This window comes from Papio anubis, chromosome 15 (assembly GCF_008728515.1).
Source record: "Papio anubis isolate 15944 chromosome 15, Panubis1.0, whole genome shotgun sequence".
NCBI lineage: Eukaryota > Metazoa > Chordata > Mammalia > Primates > Cercopithecidae > Papio > Papio anubis.
The window spans coordinates 25,190,307-25,209,879 of NC_044990.1; the positions used below are offsets into that span (position 1 = coordinate 25,190,307).

General features: G+C 38.9%; 1 protein-coding gene across 2 annotated transcripts in view; it reads right to left on the reverse strand.

The window, feature by feature from the left end:
- Window positions 1–783: 783 nt before the first annotated feature.
- The window catches only part of HTR2A (5-hydroxytryptamine receptor 2A), a 64,936-nt gene continuing 46,146 nt past the window's right edge, over window positions 784–19,573 (reverse strand). For both annotated transcript variants that reach the window (XM_021929609.2, XM_031655843.1), the window contains exon 4: window positions 784–4,258. In XM_021929609.2, coding sequence (XP_021785301.2) covers window positions 3,456–4,258 — 803 coding nt within the window. In that variant the 3' untranslated portion in view covers window positions 784–3,455. The remainder of the gene's footprint in view (window positions 4,259–19,573) is intronic.

Sequence of the window (19,573 nt, forward strand, 5' to 3'; positions counted from 1 at the left end):
GCTAATCCAACTGGATGGGTCCTAGCTCTGTGACATGGCTGACTTCCAGAAGCACAGGCTTTTTTGTTCTCAAATATCAGGATGATACCTGGAGTTCTGAGTCTGATGACCTGGAAGATTTGGGGTAATTCCCTTTAGAAGACACAGCTATGGACTCACACCAAATTGCATTCATTTTTGAGTATACTTTATTTACAGTTATCCTTTCTTGAAAAACTTTTAGCATTACCTTGATTAAAATAAGTTCATAAAATAATCTTCACTGTATTTGTTACATATGGCACAGAATAATTTAGCACTTTGTAAATATGTCTCATTGACGTGTCTCATTGATGCACAAATGGGAGAAGCACCCTTTTCTAAAAGCAGTACAGTGACTTAGTTCAATTTGGCTATGGGAGCACTTTAAAAAATTACCATGAGATGGCGCTGTAGCCAAGTAGATGAAGTATGCTTTACACTGAGTTTTCCCTAATTATGGCAGTTAATTGCTTTTTTTTTGAATATAGAGGAATCTATCATTCAACTTAAAGTGGAGCAAGGTTTGTTACTCCGTTTTGATAGTATTGATTAAAAGTGAGTCCTTTAATCACAGATCCATAAATCATTTGACAACTGTGTTTCACTTAGGTGTGAGTCTGTTTAAAAAGCCATAGTAGTCAGGAAATCGCCAAACTAAACAAAGGGCCCAAAGGTGCCATTTTATTTAGGATCAAGAAAATATATATGTGGACCATTGTGTTCACCATCCTCATAGACTTGTCTTAAAGTTCTTCCACAAAATTAGATTAACTTCCAGTTTATTTAAAGAGCTGATATTTTTGTTACACTTTAATCTGCTTTGCAGCAATGGAAGGTCATAGAAATATTAGAACATGAATTCACATTTAAATAAACATGATACAAACATGCACACGTGTGTATATACTGAGTGTTTTCATTGACTTGCTTTTCCTCCATATAAATATATAAATATTGAATAAAGTGCATGAGAACATGTCTGTACATATATACAGCTACACATTTGCCTATACAGTATACACTTGAATAGATACTTATGGAATAAAAAACACATATACATTTGTAATATATAGGTAGTCAAAAGACATCTATCAGGCAACATTAATGTTCATTCTGATCAAGATTGAGTATATGGGGGTAGAATCTGTAATATTTTCCCTAATATAAAATGAAATGTGCAGTGTTATAAGTGAAGGCAAAAATACATTAGAGCACAGACATTTTAACATTTATATTTTTATCAGTTAGTATGGTATAATCATGGAGTAGTTCAGTTCAAATGCAGCCTTGGTACTAGCAGCATCTTACACATTCTATCTTCGAAATAGTGAACTATCTTTCAACATATCTATGAGGACATAATTAGAATTTATGCATTTCCAAATCACACAGTGACACTTCCCACATTCTTTAGTTTTCAGATCTGTAGCTTTTTCCAAAGGTTTATGGCAAAAACTATTTCTCATTCAATAGAAATGCTTCAGCATTGTAATCACATATCTAACACTGATTCCAATAACAACATGTAATTTAACCTTGAGTGTTACAATATCAAAGTGGATTAACTGTTGTTAATCTCTTTTTCTCTTCAGTAACAACTTCAACGAAATATTATAATATCTGCTTTTCAATTAGGGAGCCCAGTGCCAATGAGTAATACTGAAATGAGTGAGTTTTTGGAGAAATAAAAGAAAAATTTTGCTCAAAACTATGGTAGTTATAAATTGGTTTGAGATTGAGGTGTATATTTCTAAATTAATTGCAATGTTAAGCCTCAAGTGATATTTTCCCCCTCCTTTGTTTGTTTGTTGTTTGTTGGTAACCAATCAAGAAAACTTATTTTGAAAACTACTCTCACAGTTGAAACAAACTTGTTTCTGAACCAGGTAAGAAGGAAATAAGTTGAAAGGATTCTAAAAATAAGTCTGTTTATATTTTTTGACTAAGACCATTTCAGTTTAGTCTTTTTTTTTTTTTTTTTTTGGGGTAGTTGTCTCGCTCTGTTGCCAAGGAGGAAATGGCAGTGATGTGAACTTGGCTCACTGCAGCCTTGAGCGCCTGGCCTCAAGTGATCCTTGTGTCTCAGCCTCCCGTGTAGCTGGGACCACAGTTGTGTGCCACCAGGATCGGCTAATTTTTTTTTGTAAAGACAGGGAGGTCTCACTTTTTTACCCAGGTTGGTCTTGAACTCTTGGCCTCAAGTGATCCTCCCATCTCAGCCTCCTGAAGTGCTAGGATTACACGCATGAGCCACCGTGCCTGGCCGAACCATTTTGTTTAAAGGCAAGGATTTTTATTTTAATTATTTTTATATTTCTCATATCTAGAAATTTGCTTCACACATAAATGTACACTCAATAGATGATTGTGGAACCAAGCGGAATGGTTTTAATAAATAGTATAAACCAATGGATCTGAAAGCATCAATTTACCTGATGAGTGTCATAGGACAGTCACCTGCTTTTTACGGAGATGTCCTGGGACTCTACCACTGTCAGTAGCCAGAAACCTGAGTTCATCCTCAATCCTGACACAGTTACATCAATATACTGTTTACTGCTCAAAAGAGTGCATGCATGATGCAGTCATTTCACAGCAAGTTACCAAATACCTCTATGGTGCTGTTTTAGAGAAGCAATTGCTAGAAACGCATTTGGTAATGTTAAATCATCCTTTTGCTAGTTTACCTAGAAGAACAAATATCAAACAAGACCACATTGGAAATTCAGAGTAAAGCAGAAGAAGTAGAAGAGAAAGCAGCAATAGTTATTGAATAACATTTGAAATATTTTTCACTTCTGAGAATTAACTTGAAATGCAGCAAATGCAGCAACCTCGTGAATATTTCAAAATGGTATCTATGAAAAAGCAGGAATGAAAAATGTTGTCAAGTATTTCATTTAATTATCTTAGCAATACAGATTTTGTAACACTGACCTTAGTGTCTCTTTTTTCTCCTTTCAAAATATATACGATAGTAAGTTTTAAAGAGATTTTTTAAAGAGGCCATTATGTTCAATAAAATTTTCACTATTTATAGCTATTTTTATTTACAGCATATAGGTAACCAACTCTATCCCATGCCATTAAGGAACAGCATAGCAGCAAGGTTTCCACTTGAAAATAGAAGTTAATTTAGATTTACTTAGGGCTTCATAATTATACAATAAAAGTGAATCATTTTAAAGACATCATTTACAATGTTATAAATAAGTATCAGAAAGCTCACAGCTGAAATGCTGTCAGAACATTTTCCAAGCACACATTTTGTAGCATTGAACCCCACTTTTCATTGACAGAATAAAATGAGGCATACAGATATGATCGTTGGTTCCACTAGACTGGTCTAATTTTTTCCAGTCTCTTATTTTTTTTTCCAGATAGGTGAAAACTTGCTCAGTGTGCCCTCCACAGTTACCATGGCAACTGGCCTGTCACACACAGCTCACCTTTTCATTCACTCCGTCGCTACTGTCTTTAGAAGCATCTTCAGAATGCTGCTTTCCTAGGGCAACCATTGAGCAGTCATTATCTGTTGTCTTGGCATCTTGCTTTGAATTCTTTTTTTGTCCCATTTGAAGTTGGCTAGACTTGTAGGCCAAAGCCGGTATAGTGTTCACTAAAATTAACTGCAGTGGTTTTTTGTTTTCCTTGTACTGACACTGAATATACCGTGAAAAGGCTGACCTATAAGTCTTGTTGAACAGTGTGTAGACTAGTGGGTTGACTGCTGAAGAGAGATAACCGATCCAAACAAACACATTGAGCAGCGCCCCAATGACATCCTCATTGCAAGACTCTTTGCAGATGACAGCCATGATGTTCGTGATGAAGAAAGGGCACCACATCACCACAAACAGGAAGAAGACGATACCCAGCACCTTGCATGCCTTTTGCTCATTGCTGATGGACTGCATAGTCCTTCTGCCTGTGTAGGACCCTGGGTCCCTGTGGATCGACCGCTGGAACAGCTTTTCTGAAGACAAAGAACTCTGAGGGAGGAAGCTGAAAGAAGCTAATTTGGCCCGTGTGCCGAGATCACTTACACACAAAGTAGCTTCTTTCTGGAGTGACTTGATAGTTAGAAAGTAGGTGATCACCATGATGGTCAAGGGAATGAAAAATGACACAAAAGAGCCGATCAAGACAAAGTTATCATCGGCGAGTAAGCAACTCCCCTCCTTAAAGACCTTCGAATCATCCTGTAGCCCAAAGACTGGTATTGGCATCGATATACCTGGAGTTGGACAGAAAATGAAACATGATTATTAAGGAGTTGAGTATATGAAGGCAAGAGCATCACCACTTAATGTTGGCTAATGAAAAGATTTTATACCAACATTGTTTAAAAGCTTAACATACTTTGAGAATTTAAAATTCCTTTGGACTTACTTATGTGTTTTGTAAGTATATATTATGTAGTTCCTTGTATGTTTTATTGCCCCATATAGCTAATCCTTTACTTACAAAGAACTATAATCTAGCTTTAATTTTTTATGCCATATTTTTCTGATTATACTATTATACTTATTAATTGAAGAAACACACAGAGAGGTAAATAACTAAAAAATGTCCAATAACATCACCATCTAGAGATAGCCACAATTAACAACTGATGCTGTTCATTTTATTTATATATTTATTTATTTTTGTCTATGAAAATCTAGAATATAGATTTGTTTCTTTTTTTGATGCTGTTCGTTTTAGATACACACACACACACACTCTTACCATGTGCACACATTTTAGAACAGAATTGAGGTTCTTTTTCACAAACAGTTCTGTATCTTTTTAAAAAACCTAATAATATGTCACAAGCATGGCTTATATATAAAAATAACTATAAAATTATAAATATAGTATCTTTTCTCTCTAGACAGTTTGGGAAGTACAAAAATGTAACAATGAATAAAGAAAAATAATATGTATTCTCACCAGCCAGGGGCAAACATAATTTACATTTGTATCATTTCTTCTTCCACTTACATGTACCTACAAACGTGTATATGCAGTACTTTATATGCAGTACTTTGTATCTTATATGTTTTAGATCTTCCTATTCCATTTAACATTATAAATCATGATAATTGCACATAAAATATTTTTGAGAAATACAATTTTCTAATATTAATTAAAGCTGGAGGCATCACGCTACCTGACTTCAAACTATACTACAAGGCTACAGTAACCAAAACAGCATGGTACTGGTACCAAAACAGAGATATAGACCAATGGAACAGAACAGAGTCCTCAGAAATAATACCACACATCTACAGCCATCTGATCTTTGACAAACCTGAGAGAAACAAGAAATGGGGAAAGGATTCCCTATTTAATAAATGGTGCTGGGAAAATTGGCTAGCCATAAGTAGAAAGCTGAAACTGGATCCTTTCCTTACTCCTTACACGAAAATTAATTCAAGATGGATTAGAGACTTAAATGTTAGACCTAATACCATAAAAACCCTAGAGGAAAACCTAGGTAGTACCATTCAGGACATAGGCATGGGCAAAGACTTCATGTCTAAAACACCAAAAGCAATGGCAGCAAAAGCCAAAATTGACAAACGGGATCTCATTAAACTAAAGAGCTTCTGCACAGCAAAAGAAACTACCATCAGAGTGAACAGGCAACCTACAGAATGGGAGAAATTTTTTGCAATCTACTCATCTGACAAAGGGCTAATATCCAGAACCTACAAAGAACTCAAACAAATTTACAAGAAAAAAACAAACAACCCCATCAAAAAGTGGGCAAAGGATATGAACAGACATTTCTCAAAAGAAGACATTCATACAGCCAACAGACACATGAAAAAATGCTCATCATCACTGGCCATCAGAGAAATGCAAATCAAAACCACAATGAGATACCATCTCACACCAGTTAGAATGGCGATCATTAAAAAGTCAGGAAACAACAGGTGCTGGAGAGGATGTGGAGAAATAGGAACCTTTTACACTGTTGGTGGGACTGTAAACTAGTTCAACCATTGTGAAAGACAGTGTGGCAATTCCTCAAGGATCTAGAACTAGAAATACCATTTGACTCAGCCATCCCATTAGTGGGTATATACCCAAAGGATTATAAATCATGCTGCTATAAAAACACACGCACACATATGTTTATTGCAGCACTATTCACAATAGCAAAGACTTGGAATCAACCCAAATGTCCATCAGTGACAGACTGGATTAAGAAAATGTGGCACATATACACCATGGAATATTATGCAGCCATAAAAAAGGATGAGTTTGTGTCCTTTGTAGGGACATGGATGCAGCTGGAAACCATCATTCTTAGCAAACTATCACAAGAACAGAAAACCAAACACTGCATGTTCTCACTCATAGGTGGGAACTGAACAATGAGATCACTTGGACTCGGGAAGGGGAACATCACACACCGGGGCCTATCATGGGGAGGGGGGAGGGGGGAGGGGGGAGGGATTGCATTGGGAGTTATACCTGAAGTAAATGACGAGTTGATGGGTGCTGACGAGTTGATGGGTGCAGCACAGCAACATGGCACAAGTATACATATGTAACAAACCTGCACGTTATGCACATGTACCCTAGAACTTAAAGTATAATAATAAAAAAAATAAATAAAATAAAATAACTTTAACCAATTTTAATTCTTTTTAAAAAAGCTTTTATTATGGAAAAATTTTTAACATACACACAACTAACAAACCAAAAACCAAACCCAGTACAGTGAACTCATCACCCAGCTTCAAAGATTATCAGCTCAAGCCCAACCTTGTTTCATCCATACATCCTCCAGCTGCCATCATTCCCATGTTATTATGAACCAAATCCTAGACATCATGTCATTCAATCTGAAAATATTTATTACATAGATCTAAAAGCTGTGCACTCTTAGACAAACCTAATATTTTCACAATACCATTCTCACTCCTAAATAGAAGTTTAATATTTCCTTAATATTAAATGTAGAGTTAGTGTTCAAATTTCCAACTGTCGCATAAAAGTTGTATGTTTTTAGTAGTAGAGCATTTATAAGGGTGGACTACAAAAAGGAAGACAGCCATAGACTTTTTATTGACAAATAGAAGAGGTAGGTACAGGATGAGGTAATACAGGGGAACATGGGCCTATATGGTCCATTGCTCCATCACCCAGAGTTGGGGGATCTGTAAAGCTCCCTCAGGTACAGAGATTAGGCAGAGGAGGAAGCAGAAGTGAATAAGGGCAACCCCCACTGGCCTTTCATCATGCTCCATGCCCCACATGATGATAGGACCTTTTTAAAGGAAGATTCGACTGGCCATGTTGTGCAGTTTCACCACCCAACCCCCACCATGGACAACCTCTCTGCTCCTGGGGAAATAGGTGTATCTTTCTCTACTGGCCTGGGATGGTTGGTCCAAGGCAATCATGAGATGGCTTATTCTCTCTGCCATAAAGGTAGAATCAGGATGACAAAAGAGAGAGGAAATATGAATCAAGTACTCTGTATAACTTAGTTTAAGATTGTTTCTTTCATGAAATGGTAGATATTGCAGGGACAGCCTGGGATAAAAAGTCAGAAAAAAAGTTCCCTTCTAACTCCTGCCCATATTTTCAGCACTCTCAGAACTGTAGAATAACGAGTGTCCTGGTTACTGCTTCTGACCATCTTTAGGGTCTAATACGTGGTCTCACACCAGCCAAGAACACCGGTTTATTCCAGAGTTGAGGGCCACGGCCTCACTCTTGCCATCCATCTGGAAAAAGGTTTTTGGAGAATCTCTGATCTAACTTCTGCATTAGAATTCCGCTTCATCCAAGCACAGACATGACTGTCCTAACCTCATGTTACCTCATATTGGCCATTGCGACCAGGAGAGAACACTGAGTTGATGTAATAGTCAACACAAATCTTTCTTAGTGACATTTGCCATTATCTTCAAAGACTTAATTGACAATATTTGTCACTTGCCTATGCAAGCCCATCCAGGATTCTTGGAAGGTGGAGATAAATGACATCAGAGCTGTTCATAAGGACACTTATTATGGCTAATGACTCTTCATTTCCTCCATCCCTCTCTGTTCCTGACCCATTGTTTGCAACATTCAAGAAGAGATTGATGAGCTGTGTCTCCAAGAGGGAACATCCTCTGAGACCTTGGATATTGACCAGTTTTGCTTATCCTTCAGAAAACTCTTGATTGTAAAAGTAAGGGCATGATTTCTAAGAAGAGTGTTTTTCTCCCAGTGTTTGAATCTAGATCTGTGAAATATATTTCCTGTACTCAGGTACAAGGTCTTGTTAGACAGCAGAGTTGCTCATTGATTAGAAAGGATGCTTTGTTTATCCATTTGAGACATCCCTGGATTTGAGTCTTGGCTGTGACTCTGGGCTCCCGAATTGTCTTCTTCATTCCTATAGTCCCCACTTCGTCTATCATGGGAGGCTGGCACCAACATACCTTCATGCATTTGGTGAGGATAAAATGGATCAAATTTGCAGAGCACCTAGCACAGCACCCAGTCCAGAGTAATGTTCTACCAGTGGTCAATAAACATGAGAGTAGCTTTCTCTGCAGAATTATTTATATTAAATATATCAACATTATTTTATTCTAATCCATTTTGCTTAGATTGTATATACTAGATTTTATATAGCAGATCTTTTTAAACCAAAAGAGGCTAAAAAGGGTTTTGGCTATTGGCCACAGAGTTAACACTGATGTAATTATTAGCTTCTGCCAGGGTGATGCAGGGTCTTAATCAATTTTAATTTTGTACAGCTAGAACTGTTGATTACTTTTCGAATGTGATGAATTACAGCATTACTATTAGCCATGATACACATAAACAAGATATCAACCATCCAAAAAAGGTGTGTGATTTTGTTATTAAACTCTTGAGTGTTCCTTTTTCTAATTAATACAAAGGAAGTAACTACCTTGAGAGCCTTTTGCCCTATTTGCTTATAACCTGGTAATTTACATAAGTGGCAATTCTCAATTAACCAGAATGTCGGCCTACCTAAAATGCCAAATTCTTTAATTATTTGGATTAGCATCTTTGGTTGGAAACACACACACACACACACACACACACCCCATTCCAGAATAGCCCACTTTTTGAGAGGGGTGATGGAGTCATCTGCACTGAAATAGATAATCTCTTTCTTTTCTTTTTTTTTTTTTTTTTTTTGAGATGGAGTCTCGCTCTGTCGCCCAGGCTGGAGTGCAGTGGCCGGATCTCAGCTCACTGCAAGCTCCGCCTCCTGGGTTTACGCCATTCTCCTGCCTCAGCCTCCCGAGTAGCTGGGACTACAGGCACCTGCCACCTCGCCTGGCTAGTTTTTTGTATTTTTTTAGTAGAGACGGGATTTCACCGTGTTAGCCAGGATGGTCTCGATCTCCTGACCTCGTGATCCACCCGTCTCGGCCTCCCAAAGTGCTGGGATTACAGGCTTGAGCCACCGTGCCTGGCCAATAATCCCTCTCTTAAATGCCTGGGATAAAAAGCCACTCTACAAGAGGATGTGGTAAGAGGTTACAGGCAGAGTTGTTCTCTCTGGAAGGGGGACATTAATTTGGAGGTGGAGAATCAAGCTGATCAGTTATTTAAATGGCCTATTCATCTTTACATATAACAAAAACATCCTGAATACTATTGTATACCATTCTTTTTCCATGCCTCACTCATAGTAACTGGTCAGCAAGGGTTGTAGAAAGAATAACCAGGAAGTGAAAGTAATACTCTATAAAGAGAAGAGGAAACTTTATGTCAAAACACTAGAACACACAGATAGGCTTTGTTGGTACAATAAGCAGCTCAAAAGCATGTGCCTCTACCAAGAGAGATGAAGACATGGGCTGATCTCCAATATTGTGGTCACAGCCATCTCCAGGGCATTAATTATCTGGCTGCTTTGTTTGATAATAGCTGCTTTTGGAGACCTGACATCTCCTCTCACTTGAAATTTCTGCATATAAAGCATTTTCCTTTATGAACAAAACAGTAACTTGAATTACGTGACTCTGCATTTTGTTTAATATATTTTTCTGAAGAGTGGAAAACAGCTGTCAAAATTCAGTATCAGTATTGGATCCTCTGTGTAGCATTTTATTTATTTCCACTGAAACTCAGACAATAAAATGAATGGGAAACCTTGACACCCAAGAACACAAAAGCTTTGATTGGTGTCTTTCTTTCAGCATAGCTCTGCTTACTTCCTGCACATAAACTTTGCACCTCTAGTTAACATCTTACCACAGGCTGCATAAATAACTCACTTTGAACTGCCGGCTGTGAAGGACTGGCTTTATTCTTAATCTTGGACTTTTTCTGAGACGGTGTACATTTCTTGGGAAATAAGAAGATTGCCTTCCCAGCTAACCATCCTCTTGTAGGGAACAGGACAGTGGCAGTCCCTAGGGCCCTCAGCTGGAAAGGAGGTGGAGGGCACAAGTTATTTTGGGGCTCTTGTGAAAAAGATTGAAATTTGGGTTCATAGGTTTCTGTTCCCCTAAACTGCTACCTTTTCTTTGAATTTTAATACATGCTGTATTTTTCAAGTTATAAGAACGAATTTACTAGTAGTTTGACAGAAAACACCCCCTGTAAACACTGCAGGATAATCCTTACATTAGAGGGAAAGAAAAATTGAATATATAGGGCAACTGCCAATGGGACTCACTATCCTTCTGATACAGAGTTGCTATATTCCTTGTAATCTGTGTATGGTGTGTTGACAAGGCAGATGTACATAAAAATGAGAGCTACACAAACATGTCAGTTACCCAAAAACTGTATGTTTCTTTTTCTCAGATTAATTCTGAATAGCTCTGATAATAAATTGCAACTTTTCAAGGTATTTTCACACATATTCATTCACTCTAAATTGACTTTTACAAAATTGTTGAAACATTACCCACACCTTCTTATGGGGCAGATGAAAATTTCACTTTACAGATATGAAAACTTGGGCCTACCAAGCTTAAGTAATTTAGTTAGAATCACACAGAAAGTTGGGGGCAAAATCAAGATCTCTACTTAGGGTTCTTAATTCTTATGGTGGATTTTTAAAAACTGCTTATTTGTTCCTTTGAAGGTAGTTTCAAAAGTCTATGACTACCTCCGAGGTTTTTAACATTAGCTTCAGAAAGTCTATGATAGTCCTAAAATCGGAAACATTTGTATATATGTATATTTCCTTGGAGATAGACAGATCTTTCCTTAGACGAAGTTCTAGCCCCTAATATGACTAATAAGCACTCAATTACACCAATTGATATGGTTTTGTTCTGTGTCCCCACCCAAATCTCATCTTGAATTATAATCCTCATAATCCTCACATGTCGGGACAGGGACCTGGTGGCAGGTGATTGGATCACAGGGAGGTTCCCCCAGGCTGTTCTCGTGATAGTGAGAGTTCTCACCAGATGGATCTGATGATTTTATAAGTGTTTGACAGTTCCTCCTTCCCACGCTCTCTCTCACCTGCCACCATGTAAGACTCACCTGCTTCCCTTTCTGGCATGATTGTAAGTTTCCTGAGGCCTCCCCAGCCATGTGGAACTGTGAGTCAATTAAACCTCTTTCCTTTATAAATTACCCAGTCTTGGGCATTTGTTTATAGCAGTATGAGAATAGACTAATACGCCAATGTTGCATGTACAGCAAAAACTCTCTCTCTCTCCACCCCCCACCAGTAATTGGTTGTACAACACTTAAGAACCCATCCACATCTCTCTTGTCTCAGAGAAGATTGATTTTCATCTACCATTTCCCCCTCGGACAATACGTTACAAAACCCAAAGAGAGTCTGAATCATATAATGTAATTTGAATAAATTACCAGAGCCTTTTTTTGTTGTTGGAATCACAAGTAATAAGGCAACTTCTCCTGATGACTATGTTAGTCAGCTTGATTTCATCATTCTACATTGTAGGCATTGATCAAAATATCACATTTGTACATCATCAATGATGCAATTATGATTTACAAATCAAAAATAGTATTAATAATAAAAATAAAACTTTTCAATGCCACAGAAAGTTGGGGGCAAAATCAAGACCTGCCTCTTTCTTTTTTAATGAGTGGATATTACACTATCTACCCACAGCAGTTGCTCTTTTCTAGGCTGCACATCTAGCAACATGCTCATGAGTAAAGATTTATTTAGGAAAAAACTAATCTCTGTCCTACATTATTAGGCCCCATCTTAAAAGTATTGTATCCTTTCTCCCATTTGTATCAAGGGGGCAGATTTTGGAGTGATTCTCTCTGAAAGCTTGGAGAATGAGTCTTACATGTGACATGTCTCATTTCAGAGACTCTGGTCTAGAAGGTGTGGGGAAAAACAGTCATGGTGTCTGGAAAGTTAGGTTGCAGCAGGTGCACACACAGTCCAGACCCACAGCAGTCAGTTCTCTTTCCTCCAGCTTCGCTTGTATGCAGCATCCTGAAGCACCTTGTCCATCATATTACACAAGAGCCTACAGCGTCCCTAATGCTCGAGCAATTACCAGCTACGCAGCCCATGCTACAGGGTCTTTGTAATCTGATTTTAACATACTTATTCGACTTTCTCAATAGTCATGTGGTGTTCTCTCTCTGTCGCTCTCTTCTTTATGTTATGTCTTCAACTATTCGGGAGGATATTACCCATAGCAAGATTTTTCAACCAGTCACAGAGTGTGATTTGAGGAGCCCCAAGTCCTGCCTCCCCTCACATGTGTCTCAGTAGCTTGCTTGGTATACAGTAGTCCCCCCTTATCCTTGCTTTCCCTTTCCATGGCTTCAGTTTCCCAGTCAACCACAGTCTGAAAATATTAAATGGAAAATGCAAGAAATAAAAAATTCATAAGTTTTACATTGTGAACTGTTCTAGTAGCGTGATGAAATCTTGTGTTGTCCTACTCCACCCCACCTGGGACGTAAGCCATCCCATGGTCCAGTGGATCCATGCTGCAGATGCTCTGTGCCCATGAGTCACTTAGTAGCCATCTCAGCATATCAACCATTCTGGGATCGCAATGCTTGTGTTCAAGAAACCCTTATTTTACCCAAGAATGGCCCCAAAGTGCAAGAGTAGTGAGGTTGGCGTATTGTTATAATTGTTCTATTTTATTATTAATGATTGTTAGTCTCTTACTGTGTCTAATCTATAACTTAAACTCTATCATACGTATGTACACACAGAAAAAACATAGTATATATAGGGTTCAGCACAATCCACAGTGTCTGGCATCCACTAGGGGTCTTGGAATGTGAGCCCCAAGGATAAGGGGAAACTATCGTACTGCAGTGTCTCTCTTAGAGTGAGAGGTCCCATTCTGTGTACCTATAATTCCCTGGAGGGTTCACTATTAACCTAAGTTCATGGTGCAGCAGCACAGAGACGCATAGCAGGGAGGACTCCTGAGGGCATAGGCCTTGGAAAGGAAGGTTGCCGTAGGAGGGAAGACATACAAGATTGCTCAGGGATGCAGGTCTGAGGGAGGTATGGTGGCTGTGCCATACTGGGCTATTCCTAAGAGCCCAGAGCGCCATCGGGAAGGGGCAATGTAAACAGCTACCGAGAGGTACAGAGACTCACTTTTCATTTTTGCCCTGGACCAATTTTGATACCTTTCCTTTCCCTGAAATGCTATACCAGTGAGTAGGGGCTCCAGGATTTCTACATAGCAGGGGCTTAGGAGTGGAGGCTGGAGGGCGTGGGCAAATGAGGCAACCTGTCTTGAGGCTACATTTGCATAGAAAACACATTATTGTACTTTAACTGTGCAATTATTTGGGACTGCTTTGGGAATCTGAAGATGGAGATCGTGTTTGCAAACCACACCCTACAATTTTTTTCAAAACATATCTCAAGGCACATCCCTTGTAGGAAAGCTTCCCCAGATTAATTCTTTCTACAATAAGAACTATTTTTCTTACTCCATATTCCTTCAACACCTCCATAAATAAATTATACGGTGCTAGTTCACACTTTCAATATCTTAGAATTTTTCTCTAGACATGTCGTTATAGTCATGAGATGACAATCTCATTAATAGCAGGGATATCTTTTCCTTTCTCTATTGTAAGACATGTGCTTCTGCTCATACTGGGGGCTTAGTAAATGCTTGTGGGATTGATGGGTAAACAAATGAGAGAGAGGAAAAAAAAAAGAGAGTTGGGAATTATAATACATTTTATAGACACAGCTTGAAATTACTAAATAATTTCATAATGCTTCCCTTCATTTTTGTTGGGAGAACACAGTGATGAGGCTGTCAATTAGCCACATAGGGTAGAAAAACGGAAAATGGGTATTTGTATGATACATAATTTGTATACTCTTTTGAGGGAGCCACATACAGGAATAACCAGCACATGAGCTGACCACCTTAACAGCTAAAATCACAAGGGAAAAGATCGCTGTAGAATATGGTGCCTAGTGAGAATCAGGAGACCTGGGTTTATTCCTGTCTGTTCTGACTCATATCCTGGATCTAGGCCCGTTATTTTTCACAAAGTGTCTTTCAGGTAAATTAAACAAGTATGTATCAGCAAACTGGAGCATGAATATAGTGGGAAAATCACAGAATTTGGAATCACAAGACACAGGTTTGCCTCCAGACTCTGTTAATCACTAGCTGGGTGACCTTAGGCTGCTTAACTTTCAAGCTTCCATCTGTAAGGTGGAGATAATATAAAGAGGGCTCCTCTGATTTGCATGCAAGGCTTTGGTGAAAAAGCAGTGAGGTAATGAGTCTGAATCATTTTTGTAAAGTTTTAAGATTTATTTAGACGAAAGTGATTATAATGTACTTAGCACTATGTGAGACTCTGGGTAATGCAAAAGACCTTTGAGATATTTCATGGTGTCTAAGATTTTTTTTTTTAAGCTTTTGATTAGGGAAAATTTTAAACACATGAAACTAGAGAAAACGGTACTGTGAACCCTATGTACACATCACCCAAGTTCAATACAATCATGATGTCTAAGATCTCATAGGGAAAACAAAATATACACAATTGATTTAGGAAGGCAGCAGTGCAGGACAGAATGAGATCAAGAGGCAAAATAGATGACATCGATAAATTCCTATGTTATGTCGGAGTGCGAGGCTCGTTGTGGGTTGGCATCTCTGGGAAAGGCACAGGAGCTGAGCCGGGCCTGTGAATGAATAGAATCTGGACAGGGATCAGGCAAGGAGACAGGAGTGATCTCTGCATCCTGGGCCAAGGTGTGCCTGGACTTGCTGGGGCTGAGGCAGTCTGTTGTCTGGTATGCAACTGTGAACTCAGGAGCAAGTGCACACATTGCTTATCACTTACCAGAAGCATCGAGCAGCTCCTCTATCTGTGATAGCGATCAGTTTTGTTCCTTCATCCATCAATCAAGTAGTAATTGAGCCTACACTGAGCTAGGTACTTGAGGAATTAGAGAGGGAGAAGGTGGTTGAGTCTATAATCAGTTACTTTACAATCTAATACCTTCACTACCATTCATTAATTCATCACTCCAAAAAAAAAAAAAAAAAAAAAAAGGCTAGGGAGTTAGAGGATACAGAGGTATAAGCAGAAAACTAGGATCTTATAGGGAAATGTATCTGCTTCTGCTTCAGTCTGTTGTGAAGTTACATAGCATGTATCCTCTGGAAAACTTCCTACCCTCTTAAAAGGGTGACTGGGAGAAAGGAAAATAACATCATATCATAGTCATGCATCCATAAAAATGTTTCAATCAACATCAGATTGCACACATAGCAGTGGTCCCATAAGATCAGAATAAGATTATAACACTGTATTTTTACTATACCTTTTCTGATACATTTAGATACACAACTACCATTGTGTTGTAATTGTCTGTGGGGTTCAGTGCGGTAATACTCTGTACACATTTGTAGCCTAGGAGCACTAGGCTGTCCCACACAGCCTACGGGGGGAGCAGGCTATACCATCTTGGTTTGTGCGAGTATACTCTGTAAGGTTCACACAAGGATGAAACTGCCTAATGATCCATTTTTCAGAACATATCCCCTTCATTAAGCAATGCATGACTATATTTTGAAAACAGTATTGACCCCCTGGGCATCCTGAAAGGATCTTAGGGATCCCCGGGAACCTGCAGAATATGTTTGGAAAGTCACTGATATAGGAGAAAAAAGTTATTAGTTTGCAGTGGGAAAGCCCAAATTTAGATCCTCTCTGGTTTTAAGCAAGTCATTTAATCTGAGTTTTTTTTTTCCCCATAAAATGGGGATTAACAGTGTACCGTTCAAGAGATGATTATGAGAAATATAAATGAGAATTACTACCCTTATATAGTAAATATAAAATAAATACTACATAGTAAATATAGTATTGTCTAACAGCTGGCAATTAGAGAGAAGAATGTTCTACAGCTGTCCTTAATGCCCAGAGTTCTTCATTCTGTCTAAAAATCTCTGCTGTAGCTGAAACCTCCAACCACTCTTGTTTGGGGCTAACAGAAATGAAAACCAGTTTAATATTGTCTTTATATTTAGTTTAAAAATCTGTGCATTGCTTGCCACTGCACATAGGTCTCTGTTAATATGGAACCAGTTTATCACCCAAGATAGGGGTCCTGCAGAGCAAGAATGTTTCCCAGAATGGCTGATAATGGTCTCCTCAGTGAAAATTGAATGACCTCCTCTGTGGATGGTGACAATGAAGTCAAGTGCCAAGGGTGCTGAGTAATGGGTGTGCAATGTCATATTGCCTTAAAAGTACACATTGGGATTCGCAGAACAAGGACTAAAGAGAGACATCCACTGTGTACTTTCTCTGTGGGAACAAGGGTGGTCATAGGAAATCTGGGACTTTTTTTCCCACAGGTGTTGTGTTAATATGAAATCGGTTCTTTGCACAGAGGTCTGTGTTAATATGGAATCAATGCCTCACCCGAGACAACAGAAGGACCTGCCACAGTGTCACTAGCGTCACTTCTGTACTGGGAATTCAGTCATGCAAGCCCTGGAAACCTGATACCTCAGCTGTGCTGGCAAAAATGGGGGTGGCTGGGCTCCTCCTGTTTGTTCATTTTGCTCTTTTCCAAATTGCAGTTTTGGCAGCATGCTGCTCTTTGGTGGAACTGAGGCTATAAGCCAATGTCCTAGCTACAAAGAAGGGTGGGAATTTGAGTTTTGATTCTTGGGAATTTCCCAAAATATTGAAAAGCTAGTTGAAAGAAATGTGGCAGGCACCCACTTCGCTTGAACTACATGATTTGTAGCTGCTGTAATGGGGGCAGTGAGCGGGGGTGCCTCTTTCAAAGATGGTTCTGCTAGGATTCCTACCCTTTTTCGATTTCCCACTTTTCCCCCCTATGATCTTCCTCTCTTTTTCTGGCATCTCTGCAGTCAACATATGTTCAACTGTTTAACAGTTAAAAATGAATCCATCTGAAAACATAAACTATGTACCGATAGTTATCATCTCAAATGCTTACAGGGCCAGTGTAGCAATGTAATTGAGCTACGTTTGGCAGAGAAGACGGTAGGAGGAGTGCTGCTTGGTAAACTGGATAATGCCTGAGGGCAATCAAGTTCAATACAATAAAAAACAAAACACATTGTGCAAGCCAAACAAAACAGATCTATGGGCTAGACACATTTTTCATTATTCAATTAGCTTGGCACAGGTTTAGAGCTTTAACAACTTTCTTTTGGGTTCTTCTTTATTCCTGTCTCTTATGGACTTCTCATCTTGGCCTTGCTCTTATGGTCACTGGTCATGTCCTGATCAACTGACACTATTTGTACCACAAGACCCAAACAACTTTTTGTTTTGGTCCTAAATCCTGAGATTAGGCAGGATCTTTCTTAGTTTGGGTTTCAGATGCACACCTCTGGGATTTAGATAAAAATTGTTATCATGCAGATAGATAAGTGCTCCTGGGCACTATTTGGGGCACAGAAAGTCCCTAACTAGCAACTTCTTCTTGTAACCCGAGCTAAACTTCTGTATCTCCCTTTTGTCTTACCCACCATTTACTTGAGCTTCTAGGATTCTAGAAGCTTCTTCACAGTTTCACTTTTTAATCCCTCAACAGTCTGGTTGGCTGAGACCTCCAAACTTCCCATCCAGCTCAGGGAAGCCCAAGATGAAGAGCTTTTGGTTTTACTATCTTTCAGCGAGTGATATGAAAACCGCTACTCTATGAGATTTCATTTGCTCCATCTCCTAAAAAGTTGTACATACCCTGAAACGTTAGTGATTTGGAGGGAGAAGTTTTTGTTTGTTTTGCAACATCGGAGAGACATTTCTATGGTTTAATTTCTGCTTGTGAAGGCCCTGTCTTACCCAGTCCGAAGTATGCCTTTAGTTTGCAGAAAGATGCACTGAGTTCAGGTTAAAAGCAGCTTTAATCAAGAAGTTTATCTGGTTGTTTTCAAGGTCTTGTACAGATTTTTCTTGAAGAGATGAAATAGAGCTTAGCGATTATCTAAGGAAGCAGCTTTCTTTTATAGTTAATGAGTCAAGGTAGAGCTGTTAAGCTCTCTGTGTAAGTTTAATGGGTAAAAAGTGGGGGAAAACCCCACATTTACAGGTGTCCACAATGTGACAGACACTGTGTAGGTCTTTACAGACATCAGCACATTTCATCCTCACAACAAACTCACAAGGAAGGAATTATTATTCCCATTTTACAGATGAAGAAAATTGGGACTCCAAGATATTCTATAACTTGGTCTAGGCCTTATACTTAATAAATGCACAAGCTAAGACTCGAATCTACATCTGATTTGTTTTCTTCTGTGTTTCCATTTTTTGTTAGAATCTGGACCTCATGAACCCTAATTTAGTGTTCTTTTCATGACATCAAAAGAGTTTAGTTAGCTTTTTCATTGCTTTCATTTTGTAGTTCATACTTTTTGGGTTTTAAGGATTAAGAGTGTTTACTTGTAAAGAACTTTGAGATGCATATGGAAATTACTGAGATCTGATATTACTTACACACGGGAAGCAGGAATAGAAATGGGAGATAGGAAATGGAAAACAAACAAAACCTCCACCCCAAGGGCTAAGCATCGTCATAGTAACTAATGAACAACTGAGATATTCAGCTGCCTCCTTGGCCTCTCAACTTGGATGTCTCCAATGGGCATCCCTAACCTTACATGGTCACACTAGGACTCTGGGTTGCACTTGCTCACCCCCCACTTTCCTTATCCCAGTAAAAGGTCCTACCATCTATCCAGATATACAGCTTAAAAACTTAGGAGTCTCTTTCCATTATCCTGCCTTTACAAAAGACTCACCAGCATTCTAATAAGTCTACCTAATAATCTATCCTAATTTTACCTGCAAAATATACTTTTTAACCAAATCTGTCTACTTCTCTTTCTCCACTGCCATCTCTGTACTCTAAGCCACTAGGACTTCTGCCTGAATTACCACAAGACCTTCCCCACTGCCCTCAAGGGGCTCCCATCTTTACCTGTGTACCTCTGAGCCTGAGACCCTGCACTGCACTTAGAATACCATCCAAACTCCTTACTTTGGCTACAGGCCCTCAGAGATGTGGCCCTGCTGACGTCTCCTTCCTCCCTTCCTCTCACTCCCTCCCTTT